Below are 24,689 nucleotides of genomic sequence, written 5' to 3'. Positions count from 1 at the left end.
GTTTCCTAAATGAGTGCCCATTTTTCTTCATGCAGATTCACAGGGTGACTTACTGGAACCAGTGGTGTGGTCTGGGATTCAGGCTTCTTGAGAACACACACTGACCATCTCAACTGCCCTATGAGATCCACATTGGGTGGCTGATGCCCTCATTCTAGACATTATTTGTTTCTAGTATTTATTTATTGCTCAATATGTGCCAGTATTACAGAGAAACTGAGGCTCAGGGAAGTTAAGGAATGTGTCTCCAGGTTACAAAGAAATGGCAGGATTTGAACCCAATTTGTAGGAGAAAAACCACCTTTGCACTAACCATTGCTCTGTGTTTCCTCCCGTCTCCCACTCACCCTTCCTTTCTCCTTCACACCCTACTCCCATCTCTTTGTGATTTCTGGATCAAGAATCACAAAAATTTTTGAATCTAGCCTTCATTCTCCTGGGTAACATATGTTTCCCTTGGAGCATCCATTCCTCATTCAGTTTCCTTTTTGACCCCACCCCTCTTTTTTGCAGTCTTTTTTGGGACACCCTCCCCCAGCCCCTGCCAAGCCCCACTTCCCTGGGATGAACTCTTCCTGGGAGGATGGTTTTGAAAAGCAAATGAGGTCTTGGGCTCCCTCCACGTTAGCACTTCCTGTCGGATTTCAGGGAGTGGCAGCAGCCACCCAGGTGCCCTGTCTTCTTGGGAAGACAGCAGGAGCCTGGAGGACTAACTGGAAGTGGGAGCATGGCCCAGAGCCCTAGGGCACCAAAGTGGCAAAAAGGCAGCTGCCAGGCAGGCTGAGCTGGCATTTCTGACCTTTGTGGAGAGAGGGCGTCCTTAAAGGGACAGTGAGCTCTTTTCTTTCCTGGTGGCTGACTGCCAGTTCAGATGCCAGGGATTTGAAGAGGCCATTGTTCCGGCAATGGGAGAAAGGGGCCCAAACCGCCCCGTTTTTTTCCCTTTCCCATCACCAACCACGTGTCCCTTTCTGATGTGCAGCTTGTCAAGTGTGGAGGGACGGTGAGCCCTCTGTCACCTACCCACTTCCCTCCTCCTCCTCAGTCTGCAGGCAGGCTTGTCACCTAGGCTAAAGAACTGAGCAGCTCGCACAGCCACCAGCTCCTCCCCCCCCCCTCGGGGCACCACACCACTGCAGACTGAATGGTCCCTGCAGGCTGGGTGAGGTGCCCAGGTGAGTTGTTCACTTGTCCCAGGTGAGTGGGTTGAGGCGATATGACTAGTTTTCCACAAGTGCCTTTGGTGAATTACCTGCATGAGAATCATCACAGGTGCTTGTTCAAACTCTAGATTCTTGGTCCCAGTTGTAGAACTTCGGAAGCTCAGGAGTTCGATTACCAATAAACACACCCTAGTTTGAGAACCACTGACTTAATTAACGATCCCCAACCTGGCTGGTCATCAGAGTCATGTGGGGACACACTGAGTCAGACTATCTGTGCAGGGTCCACAAGTTTGAGCAAGACAGCTTCTCCTCGGTAGTTAAGAGCAGATACCCTGGGGCTGGCGTGCTGGGTTTGAATCCTGACCTTACCAGCTCCTGTCTTTATGATTTGGGGTACACTTCTCAACCTCTCTATGCCTCAGTTTTTCTCACCTACAATATAGGAATAATTTAGCACCTACTGGATAGGGTAGGTATGAGTATTAAAGGACTTTATATTTGCAAGGTTTGTACAACAGAACTAGCATATCAATAATCCTATATAAGTTGTCATGAAACCTCTTTTTTTTTTTTTTTTTTTTTTTTTTTTTTAATAAACTTCTCATCTGGTTTGGAGATCACTATTGGCATAGTCTTTGAGTGGCAAGATCCTCTGGAGAGGCTTTTTATGTGTTTGCGAGTGACCGGGAGTTTTCAGGTATCTGTGTGACAGCTTTGAGAAGGCGCATTGCCCTCCCTGTCTTTTGGCCTGAAGAGCCGGCAGAAAAGTCCTGGCCTGCTTTCCAGCTCTGGGCGGGCGAGGTGATGCTGATACACACTGGAATGCTGTCACAGGAAGGCCAGAAGCCACATCTGTAAGGCTGGCTGCTCTCTTCAGGGGGAACTCAAGGAAGAGAAAACAAGCTATAGGCCAGAAATAGACATAAATACAAGGTCTCGTAATTACTATCCACACCCAACTGCGTTACACGGATCCCTCCGCGCAGCCTCCCTGACCTCAGGGAAGGAGAATGGACAGGCGTGTCTGGGGAGACTGGGGGTGGGGTGTAACCAAGGGGACGTGGGTGGCAGTACCCTCAGGAACGCTGTTGAGCCAAAACGGGCACTACGGTTTAGCTCGCTTCCAAGTTTTTATTATAACTTTTTGGTTTCGCTCAACCATTACTTTTCTGAAACTGAGCCTGTTGGACTAAATTTTTCCATGTTCAGTATCCAGCTCAAGGCTCCTTTTTCTTCCCGTGCTCTCTAATTTCTCTTTGCATTCATTACTCTGGAGTCACATTTATTGGGCTGTGAGGGACATGACATGAGGGTAGGGGAGGTTGAGAGAGATGGGGAGGTTGAGAGAGACAGCGAGCCTGGGAGGATGGAACTGTCCTGAGTCTACCTGCCCCCCAGGGTGTTCTGGGAAATAAAGCTGGACAAAAGGTCATTGGTCGAAAAGAGGATTTTCATGCCATCCACCCAGGCGGTGGTATTTAATAGATCCTAATGCAACGGGTTGGGGTGGGTCAAATGCTAGATTATTTGGAAGAAAACAAGCCAGTCCTCTAGGGCACTTCTCGTGGATAGTTTCCATTTTGATTGTAAATGTCAGCATACAGGGAGCCCAGCAGTGGGCAGAGTTTGCCTAGCAGCCGCTCACTCCCACTGAGCATATTTTACAAGATTTCCAGGCAGCTTCACAGCAGTGTGTCTGTTCTTGGTGGGGGTTTTGGTGCCTTTGATGGCTCTGAACCCCACGGTGATGGGCAGGAGCCCGTACCTGAGTGGTTTGAGAGACACGTTTGGTTAGCCTCTCTCGGGAGAACGATTTGGCCTCCTGCCACATCACTTAAGAACACTGATTCATTATGATGTTTCTTTCCCTTCTCTTCGGAGACGCTGCCGAGGAGATCGTGGCTTTGGATGGGGAATTGGGCTGCGTGAGATCCGAAGGCCTCTCTGCTTTGGAAAGGCGTGGAGCCCCTAGGTGTGTTTCTGGCCCCTAGCAGTGGAGGGAAGACAGATCTTAACCTCTCCACCCAGGGAAGGAGGATCCGGTGGAGATTCTTAGCGGTTTTCATTACAAAACCCAGAAAGCCTTATGCTCAGTTCTTCACTGGAGCCTTGCTGGGTGCCACCTGCTACTAGACGCTGCTCAGTCACAGGTGATGCCTCAGAGCTGAGGTTTTGTAAGGTCATCTGCGTTCACCATGGGTTACCATCAGATTCAGATGCGGCTATGAAGCCAGCCTCTTGACTAGGAGCTCACCCGCTATGAGCTCCCCTCTTGAAATGCTTGGCTGCTTAAACTCTTAGAATATTCCCTATTATTTCAAACCCAGTTTGCTAGCTGATAAACTTCCCTGTGGAGAAACAAAAACTTAGACTCTTTCCTCCTTTGGCTATATTTTTTCTCCTCCTTTTTTCAAATATTTGGTATCCTGCTTACTTTTAAGTTACCACTCGTTCAGTCTGAACATCCCTAGTTACTTTACGGTTTTGCCTAGGCCAGGATTTGCAGACTCGCACTGTCTTATTTATCTTATCTGAACAGTAGACCTCATCAGGTGTACCTGGTCATCTTTCTAGGTATGCTTCCACCAGTGTTATTTGCAGTGGATTTATTGCCTCCTTCCTGTACTTCTGTCGATGAGGCCCAACTATATTTTAGGTATCCTCACAGCCACATTGTTGTTTTGGTCCATGCTGAGCATTGCCAAGGGGTTCTTTAGCCCCTTGATAACTAGACCTTCACGCTGCTTCGAATGTGATAGAAGAAAGGTCCTTGCCAAGGTCAGGGGCTTATTCTGTGGTACTATTTACCTAGGCAAGCTCCAGGTGTCTGGGTACTTGGCTGATAATTGACAGTGTGTGAATCTTGGGAGGGAATTTGATTTTGATTGGAGGGGCTGTTGTTGCCAGGATGTCACAGTAGTGAGTCAGAGTCCCAGCTTGCCACTTGGCTACTTACCTCTTTAGTCACATCTCTTCTGTGCCTACCTGCTCCCTTCCAGCACCCATTTGCTTTTGACCAGGAGAGTCAGGCTATGCTAAAATTCTTTAATGAGAGCAGAGTTGTGCAGCGGACGTGTGCTGGGCCCATAAAATTCTTTAATGAGGACTGGTTTGGAGGTTAGAAAGAGGGGGCTACCCAGCACAGCCCCCCTGATGACATTTTTGTTCCTCTTCTCTGGAGAGACAGGACATTCAGAGGTAGGAAGCGGGAAGCAGATAGTTTGTGGTGATGATGTGGTCAGAAGAGATAAAGTAAAAAGAACACAGGACTCCTGGCCTGGGTCACAGGTCCCACCCGCGGTGCTCAGCGTGGCCTTTACCTACATCCCTCCCTGTGGCCACAGAGTTCATGTTTTTTGGCTTCTTATTATTAGCACGTGCAGATGTGTGAGATGAAGAATGATCATGGGCCCACAGAGCAGGAAATAATGGCGGGGGCCATCCAGAACAGCCTCCTCTTGTAACAGGTGGGGAAACTGAGGCCCAGAAAAAGGGTGGGATATGCCCGAGATCACACCCCAATGTCACCTAGGTGCCCATACCCCCTGAAAGAGGTGCTGTCTCATAAAGCGAGTTCTGTGACTCCTCCGTTAGACTGAATTGCCATCATCAAACATGAAGTACATATTGTGTCCCTAAGTAGGAGGAGGCCTGTCATGGGAACAATAGTGTAAGCAGTGTAGGTGCTGGACTTGGGAGGGTGACTGAGCAGGCAAACTGCCATCGCTGAGCATGTACGGAGAAAATGGATGCCGAGGAAAGGTGTCCATAGGTACAAATAATCTGCATTATGTGTAAGCCCAAACGGTCCGGCAGCCTGTCCAAGCAGCTTGGACGCAGCTGCAGAAAGCCCGACGCCAGACGGTACTGCAGGTGTGCGGGCCGCTGTGCTCTCGTATGCTCAGAGGCTGTGGAGGTTCTCTCAGCTCCTGTGCGAGACCCCTCCCAGTTGACCTCTGGGGAGTCTGGGTTGAATTAAAGAGGAGCTGGGTCAGGATGCTTGGGAAGTGAGCCCTGGCACCTGGCTTTTTACCTGGGCTTTCCATTCTGTTTGGCCCCATCTACCAACCAAACTGCTGAGATGCGGGCGTGTGGAATGGGGCCAGGAGGCGACACCCCAAACTGGGGCAGGGTCATGGCTCTGAGTGGGATTCCTCCCTAACTTGTCATGACCCCTCCATGCCCCCCACCCCAACACAGTGCCCTTTCTCTTTCTCACCTGAGCCCTTTTAGCTGCCAGAGCTGGTTGGTTCTCTCTAGGCTAAAGGAGGAGAGGGTATGAGGTGGAGGGAGATGGAGGGATCGCCATGTGGCCCAAACCACATGAGCAGGCCAGTTTGCCTGCTCAGTCACCCTCCCAAGGCCAGCACCTACACTGCTTATACTATTGTTCCCATGGCAGGCCTCCTCCTACTTAGGGACACAATATGTACTTCATGTTTGATGATGTCAATTCAATCTAACGGAGGAGTCACTGACAGGCCACAGTGCAGAACTCACTTTATGAGACAGCACCTCTTTTAGGGGGTATGGGCGCCTAGATGACATTGGGGTGTGATCTTGGGGACTTAGGTCTGTTCTTAAGTACAACATGTCAGTATCTAACTGGGGCACCAGCAAGCAGCCTTCCCTCTTTAAGACCTTAATCCAGGATTACGGAGAGGTCAGTTACCTCTACAAAAAGGTGACTCGGAAAGGGGCTTAGTCTCTCCTAATATTCCAAAGTGGACAGAGGGAGAAGCCATAACGTGGTCACCTGCCTGTCCCCAGAGCCAGGACTCCCTTTAGAAACCCAAGGCTGGTACTAATTCCTGAGCCTGAGATTTGGCCTTTCTCCTAAACTCTAGCCTCATGTCCTGTCACTTTCCCCATTTGCACACATTCCTTCGTGGTAGTGAGTACAGGTCTTAGGTTGGACAGAGACCCTGGAAAGGACTTCGAGATACATTTGCCTGTAGGGGGTTTACTGAGAAGTGCTCTTGGGAACAAGTCAGTATATATGTGAGAGAGTCAGGACTGGGCAGAGGGAAATGTTAAACTTTGATGTACTTCCATGAGGCTTTGGCCAATCCTATTAGTTGTGCTCTGTCCTCTGGAAGGGGCATACCGTTCGGTGAGGCTGCTCTCTTTGGTCGAGGGCGGTTCCCGAAGAGGAATTCAGTTGTGACCCAGCAGCAGCTCTTCCTTCGGGCAGCTGAGGAAGTAAGCGCCCCGGTGTGGAAGGGCGCCACACGCCATGTAACCATTATCCACATGATTTCTACATGTGTGCAGGACTCAAGGACATTGCACTTCACCTTACATCTTTTCTTTCTCACAGTCACCCTCGTATAGAGCAGGTGTCATCCCCCTTTGACAGAGGAAAAGTCACAATGGGAAGGATGGAGGGTTGCAGATCATATCCAGGACTTGGTGACTTTTAGGGAGGTGGGAAGAACATTGGATTAAGTGGTTTGTGTTATTATGTAATCCTCTTCCATGCTAACTGATGTTAACCCTGGGACTGTTCGCAAGGTAGACCACTTTAATTTGCATAATTGAATAATCAGATTAGATCTGTGCCCATGTTTCAAAGGTCTCCAGTCCCATTTGTAGCCGCCCTCCTGGCAGTTCTGTGGTTCAGGGCCTTCCGGCTTGGGCAATTTGATTGCCTAGAAAGAAGACAGCTTGCCTCTTTCCATTAAGTGAGATTCTGAGTCCTGCCCTCAGGTTATTAATGCCATCTGTCATTCTCTACGCTTCTTTTTCTACTTTCACTTCTCTGTGCCTCTGCAGCCCGAGGGTTCCACATAGACTCCTGCTACCACCTGCTTCCCATAGAATCATGAACCATAGGTTATTTAATTTATCCTCCCTTTTTTTTGTGACAGAGACAGAGAGAGATAGAAAGAAGGACCGATAGGGACAGACAGACAGGAAGGGAAAGAGATGAGAAGCATCGATTCTTTGTTACAGCACCAGTTGTTCATTGATTGCTTTCTCATATGCACCTTGACTGGGGGGCTACAGCAGACCGAGTGACCCCTTGCTCAAGCCAGTGACCTTGGGCTCAAGCTGGTGAGCCTTGCTCAAATCAGATGAGCCTGTGCTCAAGCTGGCGACCTCTGGATTTCGAACCTGGGTCCTCCGTGTCCTAGTCCGACCCTCTATCCACTGTGCTGCTGTCTGGTCAGGCGATCCTCCTTTTCCTCAATCTAATGTTCTTCCCAGGATTCAACTCTGTTCCTTGTGCAGACTTTTCTGCATGTAAGGTATAACACTCTGATCACGTGAAGCTGGGCTTTCTCTCTGGGACAGAACACTGCTGGCCACCTGGTGTGGGTCCTTACTTTGGCCACCGTGCGCCCACTCATTCTGAAGCTCTAGGAGAAAAGGGATTTCCACTCTCTTTCTCGTTGCATTTCAGAATATCACCAAACTTGTCTCCATGAGGTTGTCTTTTCTTGTAGGGAGAGAAGTTTTCAAAATACAAAGGATAGAACAAATGTCATTGGGTTTAATTAAAACCTTAAAGCTTGGCCCTGGCTGTTTGGTTCAGTGGTAGAACGTCGGCCTGGCGTGCGGAAGTCCCAGATTTGATTCTCGGCCAGGGCACACAGGAGAGGCACCCATTTGCTTCTCCACCCCTCCCCCTCTCCTTCCTCTCTGTCTCTCTCTTCCCCTCCCGCAGCCGAGGCTCCATTGGAGCAAAGATGGCCCGGGCACTGGGGATGGCTCCTTGGCCTCTGCCTCAGGCGCTAGAGTGGCTCTGGTAGCAGCAGAGCAACACCCCAGATGGGCAGAGCATCGCCCCCTGGTGGGCGTGCCGGGTGGATCCCGGTCCGGCGCATGCGGGAGTCTGTCTGACTGTCTCTCCCCGTTTCCAGCTTCAGAAAAATACAAAAAAACCCCAAAAAACAAAAAAACCCTTAAAGCTCAAGGAAGGACAAGAAACATGAGAGGCTGTAACCATTTTAAATTTGCTAAATGGTCTCTAGACCTGGATGAGTGACATCTCGGGTGTCCTGAATAAACTTGTAGGTATGCTCATAATCTCCTTGGCTCAATTCTTGCTCTGTAAAATTGCAGTAATAAGATTAAATGAGATAAACCCATTGTACCTGTTATGAAGTGCCTAGAACAAGGCCTGGCACAGAGTTCTCTGAGTGCTAGCTCTTGATTATTAATATGGGAAATTATTTTTTAAAAAGGAGATAAAGTGATTTTGATTAAGAAAGCTTTTGGACTTTTAGAAAATACAGCCCATTTGACTATAATTTCAGAAGTAATTTTTATGCTACATTACTAGAGAATTAAGGTAAAATTGTGTAGACCTGTGATTCCTAATTTTCACTGCACATTGCAGTCCCCTTGGGATCTTTTAAAAGGACAGTTGCCTGCCCCCATACATTGATTCCATTGGTTACAGAAGGTAGGATCTAGGCAGTGGGACAGGTCAAAACTCCTAGGTGATTCTAAAGTGCAAATCATTAACCCTTCAGTGGATTTATAGAATTGATGGTTGAGAACATTTAGAAAAAGAAGAAGTTGATACCTAGGAGCTAGTTATTCTCTTTGGATCGGGTTATGAATAAATTGGGAGGGTGTGTTAACATATATGGCAAAACGGGCTTTGAGTACCATGGTGAAGGACCCCACCCCAGCAAGTTCTCTTCCCAGTGGGCCAGGGCTTTGTCTTTTTATCCTACCAGGCTGCATTTGGCTTAAGGGAGAGCTTTTATACCTGCTAAGGTTTGACCAAAAGGGCGGACATGGGTTTAGTGGCAATGTTAGTGTGCCACAGACTGCGTGTGGTGTGAGAGCTATCTGAGTCCTCAGCTCGCTCTCCCACATACATCTGACCAGTTCTTGCTTCAGGTTTTAATTACATAGACATCACTGCTCCTCATGTGAGAGCTGCAGTATTAATGAGAGGTCTTGGGTTACCGCTGGGGCAGAGGCAATCAATATACCCATTTGGACACCTCCGACCCGACTACCACGGAAACTGAGAGAGGGCAGAGTGGAAATCTGGGGAGCATCAGTTTTCTTGCGTTAATGGTTCATAAAACATGGATGGTATCCTGAGCATGAATTCTGGGAAGAGTTATTTAGTGGGGCCTCCTGAGTTCCTGATAACCAGGGTACAGCAACCTTTTCGCACTATAGGGTTGGACTTAAAAGACTTTTCATGGCCCCTTCTCATGGTTTGAATTCTTTAGAAACATGTGGACTTCTTTGGCGAACCATTTTTAACTTTTTTCTTCTTTTCCAAACTTGGTGGAAGGCTGTTGTATTTCCATGCCTGTGCACCCCTCTTTCACTCTTTGGCTGCAGCCGGTGGGCGGAGCCAGCGTGGCAGCATGGCCGAGAATGGGCTCCGGAGTCAGGGCTGGGAGACTGATCCCGGTTCCTCTGTCTACTATATGACTTAGGGGAAATTACTTAACCTCTGAGACGCCTCCATTTCCTCATCTGTAAGGTAGGGGTGATGTGAGGATCAAATGTGGGAATACATGCTAATGTATAAAAAAACTGTGCCTGGCTCATAGAATGTTCTAAATGCTTTTAGTCCTGACATGACTACTAAATGATTTGAGCAGGGATGAGGGCTTACTCATCTGAGCTGCTTTTTAAATTTTTTTTTTTACTTTTATTAATTTTTAGAGAGGAGAGAGAGTGAGAGAGAGAGAAGGGGGAGGGAGGAGCAGGAAGCATCAACTCCATATGTGCCTTGACCAGGCAAGCCCAGGGTTTTGAACCAGCGACCTCAGCATTCCAGGTTGATGCTTTATCCACTGCACCACCACAGGTCAGGCCTGAGCTGCTTCTTGCTCATGCCTATGGTCTCTATCAGTGAGCGTTCAGTTGGGAAATAGAAACCACACCAACAATTTGAACAGGGAAACTTGAATATTAAGGATCATTAACAAGTAAGAGGGTGTCGAGGACTCTAAAGAATGCAGGGTTAAGGGATGCAAGGGGCAGCCATGTCCCCTGGGACTGAGCAGAGCATGCAGTGAAGGGACAAGCTGGTAAGGGGGCTCCCCACACAAGGCTGCGATTCAGAGTTCATTGGAAAGGGTATGGCTGTGCCCAGTGGATGGCACAGAGGGTGCCACAGGCTGGGGCAGATAAACTGGCACCGCCCATCAGGGTGTCAGTGAGGCTCACTGGGAGGCTGGTGAAGTGATCCCAGGGTATGGCTTAAGCATCACCGGCAGGACAGTATGGACTTGGAGCTGAGGGGCAGTAGCTGGGTAACTGGCCTAAGTAAGAACAATGGAACTTACCTTACAGGGTTGTTTGGAGGATTAGATACAATATTATGATCGTTTATTATGTTCAGTTTCCTCATCTATTTGATGAAATAGAAGTTTTATAAGTAGATAAAAGAGAATATGTGCTTATTAGCACATGGTTGATTCTCAGTGAATGTGTCATCTCTGTTCCTTTTCTTTCTTCGACTTACCCCCTCCCCCAACTTCAGGAGTCTCTGAGTGTTTATGCTTTAGAAACGCACTTGAGGTTCGGATAATCATAACAATGTAATCAGGTTCACTTTTACCTGTCATTCCCTATAATTTAACAAATTCAGACTTGATTTTAAATGGTTGAAGTCCTTACTGTATAAAGGCCTTCTTTGAGATGGGTGTAGGATTCAAAGATTTAAATCTATCTTTGTTCTGGAATGTGAACTTTGATTATTTAATGTTTCTTTTTTAAATTGTATTTATTAAGGTGACACTAGTCAACATAATCATACAGGTTTGAGGTTCCCAACTCCACACTGTGTGGTCACCACCCATGTCAAGTTTTTGTACATCTCCACTTATTCCCCCCCCCCCCATTTCATGAACTAAGAAGCAAAATACAGGCAGAATCATACATAGAGAGCAGGCTGATAGCTGAGCGAGGGAGGTTGAGGGATCGAGGGGAACAAAAAGACCTATTCTTTATCAACTTTATCTCCCCTTCTTGTCAACAACAGTTATCAAGCACTTGAGGTGAACGAGATACTGTGTAGACACAGACCTTCTGTTTATAGAATGTGGCTGAACAGGACTGCATTGAGTGGGACTTGTTGGTTCAATTGGATTTGCAGGGATACCTTAACTTCTCTTTCTCCTGGATTCCTCCAGGGTGCTCTTTGCAAAGTGCTTGCAATCCTGCACAGGACTCTCAGAAACCTCATTTGCTTTAAAAAAAATAGAATCTGTCAATTTTTCCTATCTCCAAGGGAAAGGTTTAATTCAGAAAACGAAACCTACTTTTACCTCAATTTCCCAGATTCATGTGCAGAAGTGGTTTGGGAATTTAGGCAGCAACTAGCTCAGCTGTTGAAATGTGGAGAGGGAGTCCAGGGGCACGAGTTCTGTCTGTGGAAGTCCAGTTAGCTTGGTTACAATCCCAGCGTGGGCTCTTAGACTGGCTCAGCTGGCCTCATCGGAGTTTGTGCTGTGACTTTCACGGAGGACGAGGAGAGCAGTGCCAACCTATACATATAGTTAGGAACAAAAGGCCCCTGCTCAGCCACCCCTGCTTTTCAATAGCACTCTTTCCAATGCATGATGTAATGGTTAAAAGTAGGACTTGGGTAAGGCAGATGCATGCTCCACTTTTATGCATCCTATACTATAGGACAGTTATTAAATACTCTACCTCTTACTTTTCCTCATCAGAAAAATGAGGGTGATTACCTGTTTCATAACCTCGCTGGTGGGATTAAATGAGATCATTCATGTTTGAGAGTTGGCAAATTACATTGTACATAGAAAACACTCTTATTTATTATCAGTTTTATGTAGCTCAAGTGAGGAGCTTTTGGTCAGGAAAATAAAAAAGGCTTATATTTTATAACATAGTAGACATAGTCCAGATTCTCTGATTGGGTTTCTCTGTAACCTTGTCATTATTTAATAAGGTCCAGTTTGGGAGGAGATGGCAAAGAACATTTGAGTGACCGCAGAATGACGTGCACACACCTCATGCAATTTAAGGAACTATGATTCTTTTTCAGTTCTAGATGCACTTGAAGGCTTGTGAATACCTGTCTCACCACTAGATGATATCTTTATGGTTTTCAAAAATAGCTATTGTTGACTGACCAGACGGTGGCGCAGTGGATAGTGTCGGACTGGAATGTGGAGGACCCAGGTTCAAGACCCCGAGGTCGCCAGCTTAAGTTCAGGCTCATCTGGTTTGAGCAAGGCTCACCAGCTTGAGCCCAAGGTCGCTGACTCGAGCAAGGGGTTGATCAGTCTACTGTAGTCTCCCAGTCAAGACACATATGAGAAACCAATCAATGAACAACTAAGGAGTCGCAACAAAGAATTGATGTTTCTCATCTCTCCTTTCCTGTCTGTCTGTCTGTCCCTGTCTGTCCCTCTCTATGTCACAAAAAAAAAAAAAAAAAAAGGGAAAGAAAGAAAGGAATCAACGAACAACGAAAGTGCCACAATGGGGGAAAAAAAGCTATTATTTTTGACCCGTGTGGCATTTTATAGCAGAAGAAGCAAAGCCTCAGAAACGTTTGTATGATTTGTCCAAAGTCACACAGTGCATGAGTGGGAAAGCCAGGACCGAGGCGCTGGCTGGCCAGCTTCACCAACCCCTTGGCTGATTATGTTAATGGAGGACAGGGCAGTCGGCACAGATATCTGCTGTACCCAGTGCTCCTACGTGCTGGAAGGACATGAAAGAAATAGCCTACAGTCTTCTTAGGGGAGATAAAACCCACAGAACAAGCAACAGAATCTATGATTAAGTTCTAAATTGTGTGCTGTACTTTACAAGGATAGGGTTGAGGGAAGGTTGCCAACTTTTCTTGGGTGCTTTTTCTTGCCATTTAAAAATTCCATCATTTTTTTTCAACAGTATTAGGGAGGAAATACATGTTATTGGCTTTTCCAGATGAAGAAACTATGTTTGAGTTGGGGATAGGTGGATGACTTACTCAGGGTCACAGCCAGCAAGCAGCAAAGCTTAGCTTTGAATTCAGACCTAACTCCAAAGGTCAGGTCTTTCTGTGGAGTAACAGCAGGAGGCAGGAGGGTGGTCCAAAGCAAGAAGGCATTTAGGAGAGGCCAGAGAAGAGGGGTGGGTAGAATTAGGGCAGTGCTTGTGTCCCAGGCCATTACCAGTACACCGTTCCTTGTAGCTGAAATTATTCTAGGTAAGTAAGGTGGGTACCAGACAGCACAGACCTATGTGCTTCAGACATACGCTGAGGCTGCTGTTCTATCAGTAGACTGCAGACAGAACAATCCCATAAGGACCTGTCACTATGAGCCTGTGGGTAATCCCAGAATGAGATGTTTTCCCAACAGATGCCCAAGTAGTATTACCTCCTAGCATAAGTCTGGTGAGCAGGACACAGGTGACACCAGTGGACGGTAATTATTCTTCACCCTCAGCATGCTGTCCTGTGCAGCAGCAACAGACAGACAAACATGTATTTGCCCCTTAAGAACATTCAAAGAGTAAGAATGCATAAACCAATCCTTGGCTACTTGGAGTGTGGCCCGTGGAACAGCAATGTGGGCATCACCTGGAGTTTGTTTAAAATGGTCAACTCTTTGGCCCTTCTTCCCTAGACTTACTACATCGGAACAGGTGGTTTAATGGGATCCTTGAGTGATTAAAGATTGACAGACAATGAGCTAACTACCATTGTTGTTTTTGTAGTTGGTTGTGTGTGTGTTGGTCTAGATTTAGGTCTCTTACTACTCCTGGCAAAAGACGATGAGGGCCTGATCTGTGGTGGCGCAGTGGATAAAGCATTGACCTGGAATGCTGAGGTTGCCAGTTTGAAATCCTGGGCTTGCCTGGTCAAGGCACATATGGGAGTTGATGCTTCCAGCTCCTCCCCCTGTTCTCTCTATCTCTTTCCTCCCTCTCCTCTCTCTCTAATAAAAATAATAATAATAAAAAAAGATGATGATAGTTCATCAAAGACTCACAATATAAAACACATGGGGGTATTAGGTAGTTAATTATCATGGGATTTAGAGTGAGACGATCTAGATTCCCAGCTCCATTATTCTGGCCATAGGACCTCCTACCTTTCTGGGATGTAGCATCCTTCTATTAGATGTGGTCATAATGAGGCCTGTTTATAGGCCTCCCTTCATTCTTTCACCTGATTGCACTTCACAGATGCTGCATTGTTTTACAACCTGAAGGTAAGGCCCTCCGCCAGTGAAAAGATTATGACTTGCTTTGTTGAGGTGGTCTGCAGTATGTCCCGGGTGTGCACGCCTGTGGAGGATTGTGGAGGAAATCAAACGGGAGTGGGAGTGATGTGTAAGCCGCACGTGACTTTCAAAATATTCATTAATGTCCTCGTTGGATGGAATCCCTCTTGTCTGACAGCATTCTTCTGGGGGCTGCTTCAGCACCAGTACTGCATTGCATTGAATGTACAGGAGAAGAAAGAAGTTTAAGAAGAGCAGCTTAGAGTTTGAAAAATCAGATGACCCTGCTTTGTCAGGAATGTAAGTGCCGTACTTGAGTGTTATTTTTCTTGTCTGCAAGAGTCTGATCTGCTCAAGAAGCAGGTGCCATGGTCTGCTGCCTTGAAAGTCGGGGAGGGGCTCCAGGAAGAGCCCCCACGGTTTTCTTTGGCAGGTTATGGACTCCCGCTGCGTTCTTCTCTTCCTCTGTTCCCAGAGCTCAGGCAGGGAGAGCAGCTGTCAGCCTTTGAAAGAAGCAAGGCTCTATTTTGGGCTGGGCGCCTGTGTTTTGATTTAGTGTCACCTCCTTGATAAAGGGCGACCTAATAGGTGACCAGGGCAGTAATTGGTGGCAGCAGAGGGAGCAGAATCTCTCCGGAGCATCATTGTGGGTGTCTTGGACTCAGAGATGGAGAGGAAGTAACGGCTGCAGCCCCAGCGGCGCTGTCCTCTGAGCTGCTATGAATAATTGAGAGCTGGCGGGCTGACAGCACCGGAGTTGCATTATGTAAAGCGGCAGGCGGCTGGGTGCGTGTGCGCGCGCGTGTGCTCGCGTGTGTCTGAGTGTGTCCGTGCGCGTGCGTGCAGAGCCTGGCGAACAGCTGTCTGTGAGCGAGTCAGAGGGGGAGAAAAAGAGAGAGAGAGAAAGAGAGAGAGAGAGAGAGAAAGAAAGAAAGGGAGCAAGGGTGAGGGAGTGAGGGAGTGAGGGACTTCTGCAAGCCTGCATGACCACACCAAATAGCTGCAGAGGGTGGTGGGGGGGGAGAAAATACAGGGGAGCCATGCTTACCATTCCAGAGCCCTGTGAAACAGCAGAGAAAGGAAGCGCCCCCCGCTTATGAGAGCCCTGCCCCCACTCCCTTCCCCGTTAGAAACTGGGCTGTGGGGTGGTCATGGAGGTGAGTGCCCTCCAGCGTCCTCAGGGCCCCCACTCCCCGCCCCCTTCCCCACTGCCCAATGCATGAATGAATGAGGTCCTCTGCACTGCACTCTACTACCGTTCCTAATGGCTTCCAGGTTAGTGCTACCTCGTGCTGACGCTGGTGTGTGTGTGTGTATGTGTGTGTGTGTGTGTGTGTGTCTTTGTTTCCTTGGGGTTTTTTGTGAAGGGGCGGCCATGCCCAGGGGTCGGGCCAGGGCCCTGGGGGCTGTAGCGAGGACCTGTCTGGCTATCTGGCTTTGTGCTTTTCCCAGCTGGTGCAGGCTGCTCAGGGCAGCCAAGAACACAAACCTTCCCGGGCAGAGCAAATGTGGAGTCCATGTTGTTTGCTTCTGTTCTGTGTTGGGGGATCTGGGAGCAGCAGTATGACATCATGCTGCAGAGAGGCCACCTGCTTTTCCCTCTCCCCATCTTTTTTCTCTCTTCCCTGCCTCCTCGGCTACACAGTCCTCCCAGGGCTTGAGCTGTGCCCTGGAGCTCCGAGAGGTGGGGCCCAGTCAGGTGGAGAGAGGGACCCGGTGGACGCTCATGGGGTCTTCTTGAGCAGCAAGCTTCATTCAGGATGCCCTGACTCGGAGGGCGAGGATTGAATTAGCGGTGCGTCACGGAGAGCTGGCCGGAGCTCCTGGGGAAGGTGTGGACCTGCCATGTGCTCCTGGTCTCCACCCACCCCCTTCGCTCCCGGGAGGGGGGGAGGTGGCCCTGCCAAGAGAGATATGACCAGAGAGCAGTGGTTGGCAAGAGAGGGGAGGCAAACTGCAGGGTTATAAGGCAGGCCACCCTCTCAGGAACCGACAGTTACTGCTTCTCCCGCAGGGAGAGAACCTTGGGATGCTCCCGGAAGGAAGGAAGGAGGAGATGAAAGGGGAACTTGATAGCTCCCCTCTCTGGGAAATAAAGGGTTTGTTTATTCTCGGGCTTAGCTGGCATTTGGCTCGGGGATTTGCCATGTGTTTTCAGAAAACAGATAGTCGGTGGCTGGGCCTTACGCCCCCACACCTCCTTGCATTGTTAGTTATTTGCTTGATTTAGGCAAGTGGAGGGGTGGGGAGGACTTGGAGCTGGCTGTCTCTCTGGGGACTCAGCCAAGCCCCAGACAGGCCTAGGGGAAGGGATCTTTGCCTCTCACCCTCTCTGACACAGTTTCCTTGGAGGGCCCGGCTCCTCTGCTTCCTCCCTCTTCTCCTGTCTCCCTAGCTAACTTTGAGCAGCTAAGTTTGTGCATGTTTTCTCCTCTGCCTTGGATAGCGCTGCACAGGTTAGACGAGTTCAAGACCAGGGTGGGAAAAGCTGGCCTTGGAAGAAGGGAAGGAGAAAGTGATGTTTTGGGGAGCTGCTCACGGCTAGAGAGGGTCATGGTCAAGGCCACGGAGAGCAGTACCCCACTGGGAGAGAATGAGGAGTGGGAGCTTCTGTCATCCTCCCTACAAACACTCCTGCCCCCTTCACCTTTCCTGGGCAGGCAGGAGCAAGCCTGCAGCCCCTTCCCTCACTTGTGGAGTTATGAAGAGCATGCTTGTCTGTGGGACACAAGACAGCCTCCTCCCCAGCTTGACAGAAAAGAAGCAGGCTCATAGAAAAGACATTTTCAACATCTTACCTTTTTAGACTAGGGGCCGGCCAACTGTTTTTGTAAAGGGCCGGAAAGCAAATATCTTAGGCTCTGTGAACCATGCTGCCTCTGTTGGAACAACTCAGTTTTGCCTGGTACAGTGGAAGTAGCCACAGACAATATATGAATTCATGAGCATGGCTGTGTTCCCAATAAAACTTTATTGATAGACTCTGAGATTTCCATTTCATGTAATGTTCACGTCACAAGGATATTCTTTGTTGTTGTCCCCCACCCCAACATTTACAAATGTGAAAACCATTTGTAGCTAGCTTATGAGTGGTACAGAAGCTGGTGGTGGGCTGGATTGGCCTGTGGGTGGTCGTTTGCTGCTAGCCCCGAGTTAGTGCTGATTAGAAAGTCCTGCTGATCACCTGAGACCTCCTAAGGAAGGTATGAGGGTGCAGACAGCCTTCCCTGCCCACGTGTTTGCACACACACACCCTCCCGTTCCTGGTCACAGACCACACAGGGCTATATTTAGCTTTCCTGATGACCTCAGAGCCTCAAGGTGTCGCTCTTGTCCAGTCACAAAAACCTCAGCTTATCTGTAAGTCTGGCGATAAGGGCCCAAGAAACAAATGTTTGGACTAGAAGAGTGAAAACATTTACTAAGGACTTGACATTTCCAGATAAAAGACTCTCTAAAGGCTGTGGTTTTGTATCTGGCCTGCAGATCTTGATATAAACATTCGAATGATAGCATGATGTGAGTTTGGGGTGGGAGCCGGTGGATTCATCAGCATCCTACCAGAACCTGGGCTTAGCTACCAGAACCTGGGTTTAACTACCGGAACCTGGGTTTAGTGTTTGTCCGGTTGGAGGAAAGGACAGGGGCGGGGGACACTGTTCTTTGTGGGGACAGCCATACATACCTTACACATGCATGCACTCGCCTCAGCCTGCAGGCTGTAGCCAGAGACTCCTAAGGGAACAGGGGCTCATTCCACATTCCCCGATTCAGAAGATGACTCTGGAAGTACACGTTTGCACTCTGACCTCCAAGGCTCCTGGGATGATGGTTCCGCCCTGTTGTGGGCTCATCAGGACGCTTCTCTGCAGTATTCCTGCCATGTCTGGGCTACCCAGTCTAAGGGGGATTAAGATGAACCAGGATTTGTTCAGAGGAGCATGAACCCAATGGCTGAGCTTCCCAAAGCCATGCTCTCTGAGGAATGTCTGGAGGAGCCAGCGAGTCGGAGGAGAAGAGACGGAGGGAGCAGGAGAGTCAAGTCAAGTTGCACCTGGGAGAGGAATGGAATTTATTCTATGGCTGCCAGGGGGGTAGAATGTGGGTGATTGGTAGGAAGCCACAGGAAACAGTTTAAACAGTTTAAATTTAGAGTAACAAGAGTTGTCCAGTGCTGAAGTGAGTTTACATCATCACATATTTACATCTCTGTCGCTTGCGGCACAATCTAAGCAAAGGTGTGGTGGAGATGTTGTAGGAGACATGATTTTTCACTTCCGAAAAGAGGTTTGAGGAAGTCGAATCATTCCACCTACAGACAGGAAGATAGGGATAGATGAGGGGTTTAGCTAATGAAGTCTGGGAATGCTGGGATAAAAGAAGAGGGTGTTAGGTGCATTATAACAGGTTTTTGTCTGGATCAGAAGGAGCTTCCTGTTGGTAGCAGGAGACAGTGAAGAGGACCACAAAGAGAAACCCTGCAATTTTGTGACCTGAAGATATTTTAAATTAGGGTAAAGCATTTTGGGGTGATTTCGGTATTCACCTGCAGCCAGGCAGATTGGCCGACTGACCTCCTTCAGCCCTCTTGTCTTCTAAAATGTCTATGATTTTAACATAATGGTTGTTCTTCAGCCTGTTTCTGTCTGCTCTCTAGTAGAAAACTGCGTGTTGGATTTGAACCCAGCGGGGTGATAAGAGGGGAAGGGTGCACTGAAGGCTGTTGGTTATTTGCCTCCTGTCCTCCCACACCCTACACACCCCTTTGTCTGGCAAATCTAGTTGTATTTTATTAGGTACAGTCCAAGAAAAGGAAGGCTATGAGCCACGGTTGAGGGACAGAACTGTATGTATTTGAATAGTCCTAGGGTCTAACAACACTGCCTACGTGCGTACTCCGTGTGCTGACTTGGTAAGGAGGGAGGAGGAGGAAGAGAGCATGGCTGAATGACGGAGCAGACAGGGTACCTGAACTGAGAATTCCAGATCGGCTAGATTTCTCCACAAGAACTGATCATTGAGTGTATCCGTGAAACTTGCTATCTCTTGGGCTCTTGGGAAAGGTGGACTGCAGATGTAATTGTCTCCCCATTGCTTTTGGACATACCATGATATAATATCATCATTCTCTCCGTGAGAAAACTTGAAGATAGTTATACCCCTTAGTCCGACTGCTTGGCTAGAAAGCAAGCTCTAGTGCTCAAGATAGGGCAGCCCTGACAGAGGGAGAGCTGGTGATGCTGAATTAATTAGGGGTCCCGACTGCCTGGACCTTTGTTTATGGATCCTTTGCCTGATTTAGGTCCGAGTCCTGCTGTCTGTGAGAAACTCCTGCTTTCAGTAGTTCACAGTGTGTATCCTTTGTACTTCTTTGTCATCCTTCTCTGGTGTCTGTTCAGGCGTTAGGCAGCATTCACACCTCTTCTTCTCCCATAATAAAAGTTGAAGCTCAGAGAGTAGTGGTTTGCTCTCTTAGACCATGCAAGGGGAAGGGGCTGAGTCAGGATTGCCTGGCTGCCTTGACTGGTGCAGAGGGGAGATGTTTTGAGGGAATCTAAATGGGTCTTACTGCATGGTGTTAGTTTAGTTAATTACATGTGTGTCTCTCGTATCAGCTTGGGAGTTCCTTAGAGGTAGAGCCTATATTCCTAACACCTAGGACATTACCTGGCACGGAGCATGGCTCTTCAGCTGTTAAGTGGATGGATGGGTCCTGCGCAAGTTCCTTTCACTTTTAGTGGCAACTTTTGTCTTTCTGAGGGTGGAGGAGGGGCCCCTGAGGAGCACACTTAGAAGCTGAAAGTCTCTTCAGGCGAACTCCTCCCTACCAGTTTCCAGTGGTTTGTGGCCTCCTAGTGGAGTGGAAATTTCTTTTAAGAAAAAGGCTTTTCTGGTATAGCTTAGCTAACCTTTCTGCTGTCACGAAGTCCCCTTCTCGTAAGTGCTGAAGCTTCTGAAATATTTTGGGTGAGGTAGTATTTAGATTTGTCTGAGATTGATAGTGAGCCACGTTGGAAAGCATTAAGTTCCCACTGTGGGCCCAATATTATGTTTAATATCGTGTATTTAATCTTCATGCATTGACAAATAACATGAGATGGTTGCTGCATGGTCGCTACCCTAGGGAGCCCTGGAGATGACCGTCACAAAGTTAGAGGCACATAACAGGTGCTCAGCAAATGTTTAATGACATCAAATCAGCAAGGTTAGCTTAGTTTCTAAAGACAGTGAAGCTCAGACAGAGAGCTGGATGGATAACGGTCTCTGGGAATTATGGAGAGATAAGGGCCACAGACATGGAGGAGTAAGGACCGCGGCACTTAACGGTCCTTTTAGAGCTGTACTATGTATGCAGCCACCTAGTGACTGCTTCCTCATTGGAAATCTGAACCAGTGGCCAGGTGGCTGTCGTCAGAGCCTTGCAGAGGGAATTCCTCAGCAGGTGTGATGCTGGATGACATGCCACTACCCCTTCTGACCTACAGACAAGTATGATAGATCAGCCTCCAGGGCCTCCAAATCCGAATGTTAGGTGTTTCTCCTGTTGCATCCAATCTCATAGAAAGGAAATTGTATAACACCTGTAAGGTCTTATGTTTAATTTCAATACCGCCTGCTTCATACTAACTCTTTTTTCCTCCCAGCATTGTGGAGGTAAAGACCAGCTGAAGATGTGAAAGGTGGTGATCGGTATTCTCATCCCTTGTCCTGCACAGAGGATAGAATTTAGAAATAAGATTCAGTGTCATAACTGGGAATTCACTTCCTGCTTCTAACTTTTTTGTTGTTGTTCCGTGAACAATTGTAGGAAGTCCTTTACTTTGGGGATGGGATGCACTGTGTAATTAGGTTATATTTTTTAAAAGATTCTGCCCCTTACCCTGCTAAGGTAGGTTGGTATCTTTCAACAAAGAGCACAGGTGCACAGAAAGATAAAGTGACTTCCCTCAAAGGCACAAAACAACTCAAGACATATACACTGAGGTTTAGACAAAGTGACCAGGCCAGCAAAGAGTTTGGAAGTCATATCATATTTTAGTTATGACATATGAAGAACCAGTGGACTGGTGTTATAAAAGGCAGATTTGGGATAGGCCTAAGAGAGAATATATCTAACAAAATATACAGACAGTGGAATGAACAGCTTTTGAAAAAACTGATTTCTTTATTCATACAATCCATATTTGTGATCCCGGGGGGTGCCGGTCATTGTACTAGGTATGCTGGAGAATGACACATAGTGATTGACTCGGGACAAGGAGGCCACTTTAGGTGGACCAGTTCTTCAAGACAGGCTACTCTGGAAGGTGACATTTGAGCTTTGATCTGAAAGTTGAATAAGAACCAGAATTCAAAACTCTAGACTAAGAGTTCCAGACAGAGGGACCAGCAGGGGCAGAGATCCTGGGGGCAGCGGTGTCCGGGGTGCACTCAGAGGCCAGAACAGAGTAGGGAGAATGGTCAGGTGAAGTAGAGGAAACGGTTCCCACGTCTGCATTCCAGCAGTTGGGTTGCTGGTCAATAAGCACATCTCAAAGAGGCTGTGAACCTCTCCCTTCAGAAGGTCAGGGCAAGGATGCAGAATGGATTTTGGTCCAGCCTGTAAGCCCTTTGGGTAAACGATTCGTGTCTGACCTCTGACACTGGTTCTGCAGCGTCATCCGGGTTTTCAAAGGTGACCATAATTTGTTCCTCTTCAACATGTCCCTAGAGATAACAGGAGCTCTGGCTCTCCCTCAGCTCGGGCAGGACCCAGCCAAACTCACTTTGTTTTTGTCGGAAGTGGGAAAAGTGGGTCAGGCTGTTTTGGCATTTCAGGCATGGAGTCCTGGTTCTATTGCAGGCCCTGGTCTCCATGGAAATGAAAACTAGTGTTTGTCATGCCTGTTCCTGGACTGAATTCCAAACTCAGGGCTGAACAGAAGCTGTAGGGAAGCCAGGGGGTGGGGGGGGGGGGGGGGGAGAGAGGAGTAGGACCGAGGAAGGCTCCGGCCGTTGTTGTGAGGGATCTCTTCTTTTTGGCTTAAGTCAGAAAGGTAGAAACCGTTGCCGAATCTCTGGCCCTCCACCCCTCACTTCTCTGGGCTGAGCACAGAAGGATAACTCAAATCCTGCTTTCCTCTGCTTGGCCCATGATGTTCTGTGGACTTTATTCTTACATTAATTGGTCAGTAAATCCATCAACAATTAAAGTCACTGCAACTTTCCCCCACCAGAAGGAATCCGTTCCAGGCTTAAGTAGAAAGTAGATCCCGAACGAGAATGTGCCTAGGTATTAACTAGTCAGCTGGATACAGAAGTTCTAGGTAGGCTCTGCCACCTTTTATTCCCTTTGCAAGGTTAAAAAAATATTTTTTTTTAAACTTTCAGGCGTCCGTAGATACTTGGAGAAGATAGGGAAGGCAGCTCACTGGTCGTAGGAAGTGCACTTAATTATCTACACAGTGTTTACAGAGAGGGGACCAGGGAGGGACCGAGTGCTGAGAGAGGGCGGGGCCCAGCACCCTGGGGACCCTGTGAGCCAGCGTTTGGGTGACCAGGTGGCTTGTCAGCGAGTCTGGGGAGTTGGCCGCCTCCACTGTGGGTTGTCTCCTCTCTGACAGTGGCCTGGACTAGAGTGAGTTCTAGTTCCACCTTCTTGGTTCCCAGTTTCAGGACAGACAGAACCTGTCCCTGAGCACCTGGCACACTTCACCCACAGGCCCCCAGGGAGTTTCAGCTTGTTACCTAAACCGAGAGTACGAGATGCTCACCTGCTCACCTCTGCCGAGATCTCACGCGTGTAGCGGTTGAGGGAGGACCTTTCTGTGTCAAGCTCCGCGCTTGTCATGCTGTGAATTGTGTGACAGGGAAGAAAGGCCTTTCTGGAAGGCTCCCCCTCCAGGCCCGTGCTGGAAGGCTGCGTGCTGCTGCAGCCACGCACAGGGTGGCATGCTGGGCCCAGGCTGCCACGCCGCTTCAGCATAAGCTTGGAAGAAAACCTCTACGCCAGCGGTTTTCAACCTGCATGCCACAAGAATTTTTAAAACGCGCAATCCCTGACTATTTAGTCAGAGGCACTGACCTCTTTTCCCTTAGATGGCAAAAAAAAAAAAAAAAAAATGACAACAGTCAACACAACAACAGCCGTCTGGTGTGAATGAATCAAAATTATATCTGGTTTTGTTTTGTTTTGTTTTTTGGTCAGATTGGCAAAAATATATTTTTAGGTGAGCTGCGGAATTTTAGTGATTAGTTTACATGTGCTGTGCGATGGGAAAGGTTGGAAATCCCTGCTCTACACCGCTGACATACAGAAGCCACTGCAGAAAGCATCTCTCCTGGAAGCCGTGTGGCCCTTTTCTTCAGCCAGGTCGTCACAGTTTGACACAGAAGGCATAGTGTCTCTCTTCCCAAGAAGAGGAACTGGGCACAAGGGCAGAGGTGCCTCCAGGCTGAGATCCCAGGCGATAGGCGCACAAAGCCTGTGCTCCAGACTTGGTCATGTCGTCACAGGGAGCTCTTCTTAGGGGGAATAGTGTATTTCCCACCCTTTCAGACCCCGCCCCTTCCAATATCCTTAAAAGTTGGTGGTGGGGAGCCACCGAGACTGACACCGTGCAGTAACCCCGTGCTGGACAGTCCCGCCATCCCTCTGGACCTGCACCTCCACCCCTAGCAGCGGGAGGATTGGACAGCACAAGCCCTTCCAGCTTGCTCTGCACCTGTCTGCTCTCGGGTTCCTGATACAGTGGTTTTATTATTTTCATGGGTAGAGGGGCCTCAGACCAGGAGCCAGGTTGTTGTAACAAGGAGTAGAGTAGAAGTTGGGAAGATGTTTTTATTTAGTGAGTTGGCATTTCGCTTTCTAAGGAAGGAGTGGGGGGAGCCCGAGGTAAACTCGGCGCCCTGCTGGGATTTGAGATTTGGGCCAGCCATTGCCCCCCTCTACAGAGTTCTCCTTGGGTCTGTCCTTTCCATCTGCTGTGCTCTGGTTTCACGAGGATACAGATACCCTGCTAAGTGAAATGCAGAAACGCAGAGAGGAACTGAGCGACAGCTACCATAAGGGAGTCCTGGCCAACTGAATTTAGAACCTGTCTAGGTGTACAGACCTCATGGAGGCATTTGCAGGCAGCATGTAAATTTTATGCAGATGTTATACAAACGCACCTGTGCTTTTTCTGTCTTAGACACCTGAACATGTGCTATGGGAAAATTCAAAGTGGAGCTTGGTTAGTCCACATGGGTATTTGCAGTGATATTATAAAGAACGGAAGAGGATCAAGGATGAATCTTCGGAACTGGCATGGGGATGGGAAGTGCATAGTTGGATAACAGGATAGCATATCTGTTAGGAATTAGGGCC

General features: G+C 48.3%; 1 protein-coding gene across 9 annotated transcripts in view; it reads left to right on the top strand.

The window, feature by feature from the left end:
* Nucleotides 1-24,689, top strand: part of GRAMD1B (GRAM domain containing 1B) — a 184,114-nt gene that overhangs the window by 106,642 nt on the left and 52,783 nt on the right. The window contains exon 1 of one of the 9 annotated variants that reach the window (XM_066365299.1): nucleotides 14,619-14,641. The exons of 7 other annotated variants lie outside the window; for them this stretch is intronic. Coding sequence is in view for 1 of the 2 variants with exons in the window: in XM_066365301.1 (XP_066221398.1) it covers nucleotides 15,606-15,616 (11 nt within the window). In the remaining variant the exon portion in view is untranslated. Of the gene's footprint in view, nucleotides 1-14,618; nucleotides 14,642-15,370; nucleotides 15,617-24,689 lie in introns of those variants that run through there. One more of the 9 variants, XM_066365301.1, reaches the window with a different exon arrangement.

The sequence above is a fragment of the Saccopteryx leptura genome, chromosome 2 (assembly GCF_036850995.1).
Source record: "Saccopteryx leptura isolate mSacLep1 chromosome 2, mSacLep1_pri_phased_curated, whole genome shotgun sequence".
NCBI classification, from domain to species: domain Eukaryota; kingdom Metazoa; phylum Chordata; class Mammalia; order Chiroptera; family Emballonuridae; genus Saccopteryx; species Saccopteryx leptura.
Note: the sequence above shows the minus strand (reverse complement) of the source record. Positions and strands in the feature narration are given on the sequence as shown.